This window comes from Podarcis muralis, chromosome 3, assembly GCF_964188315.1.
Source record: "Podarcis muralis chromosome 3, rPodMur119.hap1.1, whole genome shotgun sequence".
Classification (NCBI taxonomy): domain Eukaryota; kingdom Metazoa; phylum Chordata; class Lepidosauria; order Squamata; family Lacertidae; genus Podarcis; species Podarcis muralis.
In genome coordinates this window covers 112,025,602-112,037,671 of record NC_135657.1, presented here as the reverse complement: position 1 = coordinate 112,037,671, position 12,070 = coordinate 112,025,602, and the positions used below count along the sequence as shown (strand labels likewise).

At 43.0% G+C, this 12,070-nt stretch overlaps 1 protein-coding gene across 4 annotated transcripts in view; it reads left to right on the top strand.

The window, feature by feature from the left end:
* Positions 1-12,070, top strand: part of FBXW11 (F-box and WD repeat domain containing 11) — an 87,205-nt gene that overhangs the window by 59,048 nt on the left and 16,087 nt on the right. For all 4 annotated transcript variants that reach the window (XM_028722163.2, XM_028722166.2, XM_028722167.2 and 1 more), the window contains 2 exons: positions 3,865-4,051; positions 5,057-5,147. In XM_028722163.2, the coding sequence (XP_028577996.1) occupies positions 3,865-4,051; positions 5,057-5,147 (278 nt within the window). The remainder of the gene's footprint in view (positions 1-3,864; positions 4,052-5,056; positions 5,148-12,070) is intronic.

Below are 12,070 nucleotides of genomic sequence, written 5' to 3'. Positions count from 1 at the left end.
TTATCATAAGCCAGTCATGTCACCAGCAGTGTGTGTTCTTTTTTTAGTAGTACAGCAAACCAGGAAGGATATACAGTGGTACCTCGGGTTAAGTACTTAATTCGTTCCGGAGGTCTGTACTTAACCTGAAACTGTTCTTAACCTGAAGCACCACTTTAGCTAATGCGGCCTCCTGCTGCTGCCGCGCCACCGGAGCACGATTTCTGTTCTTATCCTGAAGCAAAGTTCTTAACCTGAAGCACTATTTCTAGGTTAGCAGAGTGTGTAACCTGAAGCGTATGTAACCCGAGGTACCACTGTAACTAAAATCTGATCAACAATACTTTATGTGGAGATTTTATAACCGGCTCTTCAATTTCCAAAAGTTCCCAGAGCAGGAGCATCCGAAAAATATCTGTGCAATATTGTGCAATCCAAACCAAACTGACATAATTAAAATCAATACAAAATTGAAATCAATAAAAAATGAGTGTAGCCAGATATAATGGATAACTTACAGGTATGCTAACAAGGACCTTGCTCAAGTGTGTGTCAGATGAAAGAGAATTTCACCAGTGTGAGACCAATAGTCTGACTGCTGAATTCTTGACCAATGGAAGTTTCCGAACTGTCTTCAGGAGCAGTCTTCAAGTAGTTTGGTCTCCCCTCCAAAGAAGCTACTGTGTTCTGGAGGCTGGGCCACATGTTCCACTATCTCTGACTATTGTCCATGCTGGCTTCGTATGATGGTAGATGAAGTCCAACAATATCTGCAGAACCCAAGGTTGGGGAAAGCTGCCTTGAGCTGTCACTCAACTTCTGAATACATCTACATGGCTACACTACAGTGGATGAAACATAAACTGAGTATTCTAGCATTTTAATTAATGTTTATTATCTCGTCCCTCAAGTCTGCTAGAGTCGGGAAATTAGCTCACTACTACTTTGATCTGTGGGATCCTTTTGATACAACTGTTCATGCAGGCTCTAACATCTGTTGCAGTTTTACCTTCCTGTACGCAGAGAATCAACTGGTGATAAGGAATGCTCCTTAGTCTTTTTCTGTGAGGATTCTGGCACGTCTGCCTCTTACTGGCCAGAATAGGTAGACCCCCATAGATTATAACGGCTGGCCAATATCTATAGGAGGATGGATTGGTCTACCTTGAACTGTAGAAACCGAAGTGTTTAGATTTTTAATTTGGGCTCTGATTACTCATAAACTGCAATCTCAGCCTATATAAGCAACCAAAGTGTCCAAAGGTTGAATGTTGCTATTGGAAAGTGAGCTGCTGCTAGCTTCCATTATAAAGTCTTAGTTTCATCCATTAACTTTGGATTATAGAATTGTTTTGACCTACTCCAGGCCAATTTTGCTTTACCACAAGAGAGAGGATGCTTGTGAAGTCTGAAGGAAATTAAACTGTTTTTGAAATGCACAAGCTGTTAACATTTTTAAAATTTTTCTGTCATCTCTCAAAAGCTCATTGCCACTTCCATCTTCCCATCTAATAAAGTCACCACGGTTAGATGCCGCTGGCGCACTTCAGTATGAATAGCTTTTGTGGTTGGTACTTTTGTTTTTGTCTTCCATCTGTGTTGAGGAGGAAGCTTTGCCCTTTGATTTCAGCTGCCCCTGAACTATATAATGCGCAAGAGCACAATAGTTTCCTCATCAGATGCCAGAATAGTATTGACACAGGGTTGTGGGTACTCTGTGCATCAAGGAAAATTGACTGGCCAGGTATTGAACAGACATGGCTCATGCCGTCCTCACTTTATTCTGACACTTCAAAGCACGGAAAGGGTTATAGTTCTGAAGCCTCTTCATTGACCACTGCAAATCATACTTAGCTTCTTTTTCTGGCTTCCAACGGGGCATTAGCCACACTTTACAAAGCTTGTCTTTGCAGCTGTAATGGTTTGAAACTTCTTGAAAACATCAAAGCCGGGATTCTCAGGCTACTGAAATCTTCAGCCAATGCCAAATTATGTGGTGGTTTTCCTTTGCTGGCGTAGAAAGTGCATATTATTGGTTGCTAGGCTTGTACATGTTGAAACTTTAGAGCAGCGTGTCTAGTTCAGGATGGTAGCACCAGCTACTGAGCTGTTCCTGCAAGGATGGCGTCCCCTGCTCCCGAAATCAGTTTCCAGCCAAGCAGTGCAAAGACAGAAGAAAATGCATCAAGAACCAGTGCTCCAAAGAGCTCCGAATCTCTTTCAAGAGATCAGGAGACTGCTTTCCCTTTATATCCACCTCCACACTTTCTCAGTGTTACACTAAAAATGTGTCAGGAATGAAAGACCATGACTGTCAATCACCTGCCTCCCCTAGTACTATGTTAAGTGGTTAATAAAAATATCAATAACAGTTTAATCCTTTTGGACAATTGTCTCCTAATTCTAGTGGAGAAGACCATGACATTTTCCTGACCCAAAGACTTTATCCCAGGACTTCTTGCTGGAACAGTGCTTGGGGGCTCCCCACCCCACAAAATAGTTATCTGTAGGATATGGGAGAACCTCGGGGCTCCCCGCCCCCCCAAAAAGAGGCTTGGGTCTCTGTTCTACAATTTGGGTGGCTTTTCAATTTGTTGGCCAACCAGCATTTCAGTGTTCTAACTAGTAAAATACTATGTTTTTTAGATAACCAGTAATGGAGTTTGAAAAGCCAAGAAAATAATAAGCTTGCCAAGTTCTATCCATAACTCACTAGGTTCCTGGGAAGAGGGTTGTTAAGAATCAAAACACAGGCAGTCCACGTCGTGGTTAATTTAACCATGTTGACCCTTCCAGGCAAATATACTAATGTGTTAGACTGAAGGTTCGACACGTAAGAAAAGACCAACAAGTATGTAATGTATGTGGATGTCATGTGTGTGGATGCCCAGTTATTTTACTTTAGACAAATGCTCTGGAGAGAAAATGGCTTGAGACTTCTAGTTGAATGTAGATGCTGGTCTGATCCAGCCTCTGCTTGTGGGCATGCCTATGATAAAATGGTTTTTTAGAAGCCTGGTAACCAATGTTGCCATAAAGAACGAAGGCCAGGATCCAGAGCAGTATGGAGCTTTGAACTGGAATGGCAGGCTCCTAGCCATATGGCGTGCCACTTTCAAAACAATTTCTGGGGGGTGATGGGATCTGTTCTTAGAAAAAAAATGTAAAAACTTCACTGGGAGCAAGTAAGCCTTTGGGCATGCTTAAAGTAGCTCTTTGGATCCCAGTCCAGGGATAACATCATTTGGATCCATAGGCACTTTGTCACATAAGCCCAAGAGCTCCTCAAAGTCTATCACAGTTCTGTGCAATTTGCTATATAGTCAGTGTTACATTGCATTTATCCAAAACTGTGCAGTAATAAATTGGATGTAAAGGTAAAGTGACCCCTGACCATTAGGTCCAGTTGTGGCCGACTCTGGGGTTGTGGCGCTCATCTCGCTTTATTGGCTGAGGGAGCCGGCGTACAGCTTCCAGGTCATGTGGCGAGCATGACTAAGCCGCTTCTGGTGAACCAGAGCAGCGCACGGAAACGCCGTTTACATTCCCGCCAGAGTGGTACCTATTTATCTACTTGCACTTTGACATGCTTTTGAACTGCTAGGTTGGCAGGCGCTGGGACCGAGCAACAGGAGCTCACCCCGTCACGGGGATTCAAACCGCCGACTTTTGATCGGCAAGTCCTAGGCTCTGTGGTTTGACCCACAGCGCAACCTGTGTCCCATAAATTGGATAGAAATATGTGAAAAAAGGCTAAATCTGTTGTGTGTGACTTTCCCCCTGAGGCAGTACAGCCTCATAGCATGCACAGTACATTTGCAGGCAAGAGAGTCATTGGCTATGAAAAGACTGACAGTGCTTTCTTTTTCTTTTCTCTCTTGCTAGAGCAAGGCTTAGATCACATAGCAGAAAATATCCTCTCCTACCTTGATGCCAGGTCACTCTGTGCAGCAGAGCTGGTGTGCAAGGAATGGCAGCGAGTTATTTCAGAAGGAATGCTATGGAAGAAGCTTATTGAAAGAATGGTACGAACCGATCCGCTTTGGAAGGGGCTATCGGAAAGAAGGGGCTGGTAAGTATCTGTGCAAAATTTGCTCCTTTGCTTTAGAACAGAAACAATTCCAAGACACACTGGGCACATCTGGTCAACTTAAACTCTTAGTAGAAGGATTACATGACAGTGAATGACTTCAAAAATTGGTACTTGTGTGCTCTTACTCCCCCTTTTTTGGTCTTCAGCCTTCTTGCTCCTTGACTACCTTTGTACTGTAAATAGCCATTATGCCAGCCACCTTAAGTGTGCATTTCTATGAGGTGGTAGAATATATTAAACTCCATATGAGCAATGTAACTTGTACGCAGCAGAAATGCTGGGAGTGGTCTCCCAGAATTACACCCATACCCGGGCATGCTCCCCTGCGCCATCAAGATACGGGAGGAACCATGCAAGCCATAGATGATCTCGGCCCCACTATTCCTTGGGTGGAATTTAACATTGTACTATTGCAAACATTCTGTCTGCACAAGCATATTAGCTTGCCAGGCAGAACGATCCTCCCCCCCTTACCTTCCCCCACCCGCTTTTCTGGATGCTCTCCTGACACAAATCCTGAGCCAATTTCAGGGGACACACATGAGGGGGTGGGAAGGCCTGTTGTGCAAGTGGAAGCCTTCACACAGGTCTTCAGCTGGCAGGGTTTGTTGGGTGACTCCTGCCCTTTGGTCTTGCTCGGGAAGTTGAGGTGGGTCTGGCTGCTCTGCTACTATAGGAAAAGCAAAAACAGGAGGTATGCAAGAGCTGTGCAGGCCCATCCTTAGCCATGTCACTGCAGTTGTACGTACTCACCCCCAACTCAGGTGATGAGCAAGGCTGTGGGTTGGTGGGGCATAAGAAAAGATGGGCAAATAAAACTGGACATCCTCCGCTGGTGGTTTGTTCTTGCCATAGCAACAGTTGGCTTGTCAAGTAGGCGTCTTTAAGGACTAGAGCTGCTCTTGCCTTTTACCCTTAGTGCATTTTGCAAGGCTTGTTGTTTCTAAACGCGAAATTTCACCTCTCTCTTTTTTATTATTATAGGGATCAGTACCTGTTTAAAAACAGACCCACAGATGGCCCTCCTAATTCGTTTTACAGGTCACTGTACCCAAAGATAATACAAGATATAGAGGTATGTTTTCGAAAACCTTGTTTTAAACTGTACTGAGTTTGAAGCCTGCGTTTTCATGAAACTTCATTCTTTTGCCATGCTTTTTAGAAATGTGTTTCAGTGTTATGAGGATCTTCGGTAGACGTATTTCAAAAAAAGAATTATGAGAACGAGCAGCCGTGGATTTAAAGAATTGTGGATTTAAGAAGTGTTACCGTAAAGTAAGGAATTGAGAAATGTGAAAGTATCAAAGCAGAGTAAGTAAGTTGATGTGATAAACTCACAATAACTTACTGAGTTGCAGGGGAAGAAGCTAATGTATTCTGATCCAGTTTTTCTGTGCACATGGAGCTGGTCTGCAGATGGTGGCCACTCCATTTATTACAGCAGAGGCAAAAGATCCATGTGTGCGTTCTTTTGTTCTCTCTGAGTTTGGTGTATACGTCAGCATTTCTGTGCCCAGAGGATCAGGGCTCTTGGCCTTACCGAAAGCTGAACAGAGCAAAGCTTCCAATATTTGCAAATCTCTTTACTCAGTTACAATTACTCAAATAGAGCACAGGAGAATTTAGCTTAGCCACTAATCCTGCCCTGTCACTAGAATAGGGCCAAGTAACTATTTCTGCTTTAAAAAAAATAAAAATATTAGTAATATAAGTTTAGATCATCAAATTTCTCCTTAGGGGTTTCTTTCTAATAGCATATCGCAAGCCTGATGATAATTGGAGTACATAGGTCTCAAAGCTTTATTATCATGAGAATTTCTGTTCTATCTAACCTTTGTGCTTTGTGCTTTTCTGGTGGTGGAAGCAAGGGAGAGGGCAGTGGTTCAAAAACTGGGAGAGGAGGTTTATTCTTTTTCGCCCATTCCAAATGGGTGCTTAAATTGCAGGGGCGGGAGGGAAAAAATGATTGGCAACCTCTGCTCTTTGTTACTTACCCAGCTATAATAAATAAATACATTTATATAGTATAAGTGAACATTACATTACAGCTTACAAATTAAATTAATTAAAGACAAGGTTCTGATAATGATTGACTGGATAATGCAGCCTGCAACGTTTCAGCATGTTGTGCTCCCAGACTTCAGTAGAAAGAACATTTTTGTACCCTGCCAACACACAGAATAGTCATACAGTGGTACCTTGGTTTTCTAACGTAATCCGTTCTGGGGGACCGTTTGATTTCTCCCCCCCAGGAAAAAGAATTGCTAAATTTAGAGGATTTGATTTCTTATTTGAAGGGAATGGTCTCTTCAGAGATCTTTGTTTATGAGTAAAAGGAGAGTATTTATAGCTTTTTAGTAGGCCTGGGCGATATATCGCCCAGGACCGGTATGAGAAGCAGACCTCAATGTCGGCTTCACTCAGCAATATATATCGCTGGTGAAACCGCCACCATTCTTGAGTCCCTTTGCCAGCAGCGTCCACAGGAGGAATTCAACAGTTCCTTCTTCCAGCAGGCAGTGGTAGCAGAGGAACTCAGGAGCGGCGGAGGTTTCAACAGCAATATATCGCTGAGTGCAACTGCCATCGCACTCTGCCCTCATACGAGGCAGAGGGAGAAACAAACTGTATCAGCGAGGCGCCGATACAGCTTGTGCCTCCCTGTGCATCTTGAAACTACTTGACTGAGGTGCGTGCAGCTGCCCTTGCCTCAGTCGAGCAGCATAGCTGTCAACTTTCAGATTTGAAAATCAGGGATCAGCAGCCTCGAAAATAAGGGATCAGCAGCCTCACCTGTCCCAGTCTACGGGATATCTAACAATCCGGGATAGCAGTGGGAAACAGTGGGGAACGGCGCTGGAATAAGGGAATTTCCTGCAAAAAAAGGGAAGGTTGACAGCTATGTTGAGCAGTCGGTGCTGGCTCCAGCAGGGTGGGGGCTCCCTGAAACTGCTCAGCTGAGGGGAGCGTGGTTGCTGCTCCCCGCAGCAAGCAGTTAAAGGAACCCCAATGTTTCGCCCGCTTGCATGAAATGCAGCGGGGCTGTCTCAGCTGGGGAGGGGGAACCTTCTTGATCCCCAGCTGAGCTGTGCAAAGAAGTTGCATCGTCCCAGCCTGCAAGTGCCTGGGTGAAACCCCCTCAGCTCTCAAGGTGAGAGCTGGGGCAGTTTTACCCAGTGTCTCACGAGCAGAGGCCAAGGCATCTTGTTTTTTTCAACATTGCAGTATTATTATTATTATTATTAACAACAACAACAACAACAACAACAATATAGATTGATTGAATTTATATACTGCCCTGTAGCCAGGGGTCTCAGGGCGGTTCACAGAATAAAATCAAGATATAAAACCACAAAATAAAAATAAAAGCAACAACCCAATAGCCCCCCCCCCCAAAAGAACACATTTATATAGCCAAACCGCAATGTTTGGCTGGCAATACACCATGATGTTGAAATGCTGGTATCGCCCAGCCCTACTGTTTAGTGGTTACAGTAAAAAGATTGGCATCAAGGTACAACGTAATACAAATAGTTTTATTATATCTGTTATTTCCCAGCAGTCAATCTTTTTTTATTTGTTTAAATTTGCAACCTGCACAGTTTCCAAAAGGTTGGGGCCACTCATTCATTTTAAAAATGTTAATAGAAGTAAATCAGACATGAAAAATGCTAAGAACCTTTCCTAGCCTCTCACCTCCTGCTGCTAGAAGCTATCAAAAAGAAAGTTTTTCAAAGATGCTTAGGCTTGGACGTCAACAGATCACCAAGGAGCAAAAATTACACTACCGTGGAGCAGCTATTTCTAGGGGGACACAGAGATCTGAGGCACATGATTTTTCTTGCTACTAATGTGAGCGGGAAACTGTTTAATTTATTGTGATGAGCTACATCAGTGCACTGATTCAGTTTAAAAGGAAACTGTTAAACTCAATGGCAGTGAGGAATTATGCATAGCAGAGTTGTAACCTGGCCTTTTTGACCCCTCTTTAAATTTGGGGCCAAAAATACATGCAGTTGCAAGTAGGAGTTGGCAAGTGACATTGGAGACTTGACATCAATGTGTGTTTAATCCCCTGCAAAAGAACACAGTGTTGTGGCTAAAACACACAACATTCCATTGTGTTTGGGAGGGGGTGATTATTGGAAATAGGTAAATGGTTTCTCTTCTTCCACAGTGGCAGGCAGTTGAGGGCAATAGTTTTATGAAGAGGCTTTCTTGCATTCAGGGTGGTCCAATAACTTCTGGTACTGCCTGGATACATTGTGCTGACCTGCCAGATTTAACTGTTTTAGGAACTCCCTTAAAGGGAAGACTACTTTTGGGTTCTTCCCAGGAAATTTTATTTAGGTATGCAAAACTTGTTTTTGTGGAAATCTGACTTGGTTCAGTTAATCATGTGCTTGGACACAGTCCCAAAATATTGTAGTACAATTTGACTCTTATTAGCAGACTGTGTTAATAGGCAGATTGCCAGGTGTACTGTTGATCTCCCAATTCTAAATCCCTGGGCCTTTTCCATATTATCCATGATGCTGGGCCAAATTCTTCATTATTCCTTTAGAATTAGTACAGATATAATTTATTCCTCATGAGCAGTTACAAACACTATTTTTGCTCTCCTGTCTTGTGACATATGGAAGCTCCCTGTCTCTCCCCTCCCCTGCAAGATTTTGAAGTGGGGATGAAGAATGTGGCCAGACTATTAAAAAGATTCCACCTATTGGACCCAAGGAAGGGAGAGTTAAAATATCTACCTAAATTCCCTCCGTCCGCCGAGACAAGATAGAAAAATGGATATATATCCATCCAGAAGTGACCAAGATATTGAAGCATTATTCACTACAAGGACTTCTGGGCACATCTGTTGCTTGATTTTCAATATACCGTATTTTTTGCTCTATAAGACTCACTTTTTCCCTCCTAAAAAGTAAGGGGAAGTGTGTGTGCGTCTTATGGAGCGAATGCAGGCTGCGCAGCTATCCCAGAAGCCAGAACAGCAAGAGGGATCACTGCTTTTGCTGCGCAGTGATCCCTCTTGCTGTTCTGGCTTCTGGGATTCAGAATATTTTTTTTCTTGTTTTCCTCCTCCAAAAACTAGGTGCGTCTTGTGGTCTGGTGCGTCTTATAGAGCGAAAAATACGGTATTTCCAGCCATGCTGGAAAGATAACACAATGAGCAATATGCTTCCTCAGAATAAGTAGACTAAAATGGAATTGCAGCCCTGTGAACACTTGATTGGAGAATCTCTGCCCTACTTGCCCTCAGAGTTCCTCCTCCTTTCACCACCGCCACCACAGACACTCTTATAGTTGCTGTGGAGCTGTTTCAGTTGCTATCTAGGGCAGGGACCAAAAATGAAAGTTAAGAGCTGTACGCATGCAGCCTCCTTAGTGCTGCCTTGCGTTATGGAGATTGTTATTCCTTCTCCTCTCATTCTTCCTTCTAATCAAAGTGACAGTAACTATTAAGGCTTAGAACGAAGATTGAGAGCCACTCATGCAGTTTCTATGGCTGTATTCTCTTTATGTAGTATGGTGCTAGGAATGTTGCAGAAAGGCATCATTTACTTCTAGGCTGATGTCAATAGCTCTAAGGATTAGTTCTCCCCTCTGATGTAGTAGATCTGTTGTCCGGGTGACACCACTCACCAACTGCAGGACAGGCACATATGACTTGATCATTTGTCCATACAAAAAACAAGCTCAGTGAAGAAAGTGAGAATATCAAAGAGAAGGTTAGGCTGGATTACTCTTTCGCTTAATATGCTTGTTTCTCTATGGAGGGCTTTGATTTGTTTTGTTAGTAAGAGCATGATGTCATATTAACCCTCAATTGCACTGAAACAGTATGGTCCAGACACGCAGACTTCCCACTTTAGTAAGAATTACATGTCTGGCTGGAAGCCTTTTTTTAAAAAAAGAATTGCAATTGTCATAGTACAGCGGTACAGTACATAGTACAGCAGTGACTCCAGGCTCCTGAAGGCAGTTGTAAATTACAAGGCTGAGAAATTGGAAAGACCATCCAAGGAAAATGGTCGCTTTCCATAGCTGATGCTAGGACTGCATGCACTCAATACTGAAATAAATAAAATAAGCAATCAGGCAACTCAAATTCTGCACTAAGAAAAGCTGGATTCCATAACCCCTATAGCATAATTTCCCTCCACAATTCTGCCATTTTCAATATGGAGGATGCTGAAATCTTAATGCACATCTTAACGAGAGGGGAAGACTCATGTGGGAAAAGGTGCTCCCTAGGGCCAACGCCATTTAGGTCTTCATAGATCGCACCCCAGAGCCTTGGAATGAGACCAGAGCTTCGCCATTTCAGCAAGAAGATGACTTAATACGCCCCACCTGAGCCCAACTCCTGCTAAAGGCCAGGCATCAGGATTCTATCTGTACAGTCCTCAATTAGAGTATGTTGAAACAATCCATGAGGCATCACAAGGCATCAGTCACAAGTATGGCAAAATGAAAGTGCACCAGTGTTAGGTGCTCCTGGTTCTTGGTTTTGTGATTGGCCTGTTATGCCTGCATCAGACCTGCATATATTAGAAATATGTTTCATACCTGCAGCCTCCAATGTGCCTGGTTACAGAGGGCTGCATTCAGCAGGGCCTTTTCCTGATGGTCCTCAAAGGGCCCACCCACTCAGCTATATTTAGTTCTCTCGAATCCTTCTGCTTTGTAGTCGCATATGTTTCTACTCCTGCCAATTTCTGTGCAGCTGTATACTTTTTGTGTATTGTGGCTACTTTCCCAGTATACTGGCAACTGACACGGCAAAGGGGATTTTACAAATTCTCAAAAATACAAAATATTTTCCCACAGTAGCAACACCACATTAATGTGTCTCTGAAATCACATCTACTCATAGAATTAAACTGTGCACCTGCATGGATCTTACTGATTCACAGCTCTCTGGCCCGAGGATGAATAACACGCTCCAGTTGCTTTGATTTGCAGCCCACATTTTCTTCTGGTAACTTTATAAAGGAGCTTTTTAAAAATCTGAAAATTGCACAAAATGGAAAGCATGTTTCTCCCTAAACCCTTAGGTAGAATTGTTTTGACTGGTGTTTTATTTGGTGAACAGGCGCTTATGTGCAATACCTCAAGAATCAGTGGCATGCCAAAATATGTGACTGATTCAAGTGCCCACGTGGCCACTGTGGAGAACTGTAAACAACTGAAGCACATATGTATAACCATATGAATTAGCCAGTTAATACTAATCAACTGGGTTTCTGTGTTGAGTACAACCCGAGTCTTGCAGGACTATTTTATGCCCATCCAACATAGACTGAATTTATTTTAAATCTATGTTTCAATCAGTTGTTTGAAGGGGAGAAAAGACAGGTTTATATCAAGTTTCCCATTTTATAATAAATGCATTTCCTGGGAGTGTTTATACTACCTAAGAGTACAGTCCAGAACTTGTGGTCATGCAACTCCTGTGCCTTTTGTACAACCCAGTTGTAGTGGTGTAGACAAAGAGGAACAACTGTGAAATTTACAGATTTCTCCTTAGCTATGTGTTCGCATGCAGAAAACAATGCAAGGTCACTTATTTTAAAACAAAGTTAGGTGTGCACAATCTGGAATTATGGGTGATTAGCTACAGGGCAAAACAGTGTTTCCCCATGAGAGGGAAAGTAAATGTCCATGCTGTTAGGCTGTTTGCCACACTAGTAAATATATAATCTACTGCAGAGCTTTCCAAACTTTTCATGTTGGTGACACACTTTTTAGACATGCATCATTTCATGACACAGTAATTCTGTTTTACTAGCAAGCCAGAGGTTAAACGAACCCCTTTCCAGCCCTGGGAGGAGCGCAGGGAGAATTCACAGATACATCTATACACTGCAGTCGACGCACACAGTTTGGAAAGCTCTGACCTCTATTCCCTCTATTTGCAAAGTTTGGAGAGGAGTTAAAATCTTTTTTGTTGCTAAAACTGCACCTCTGCTGCACCTGAGAGAGGTA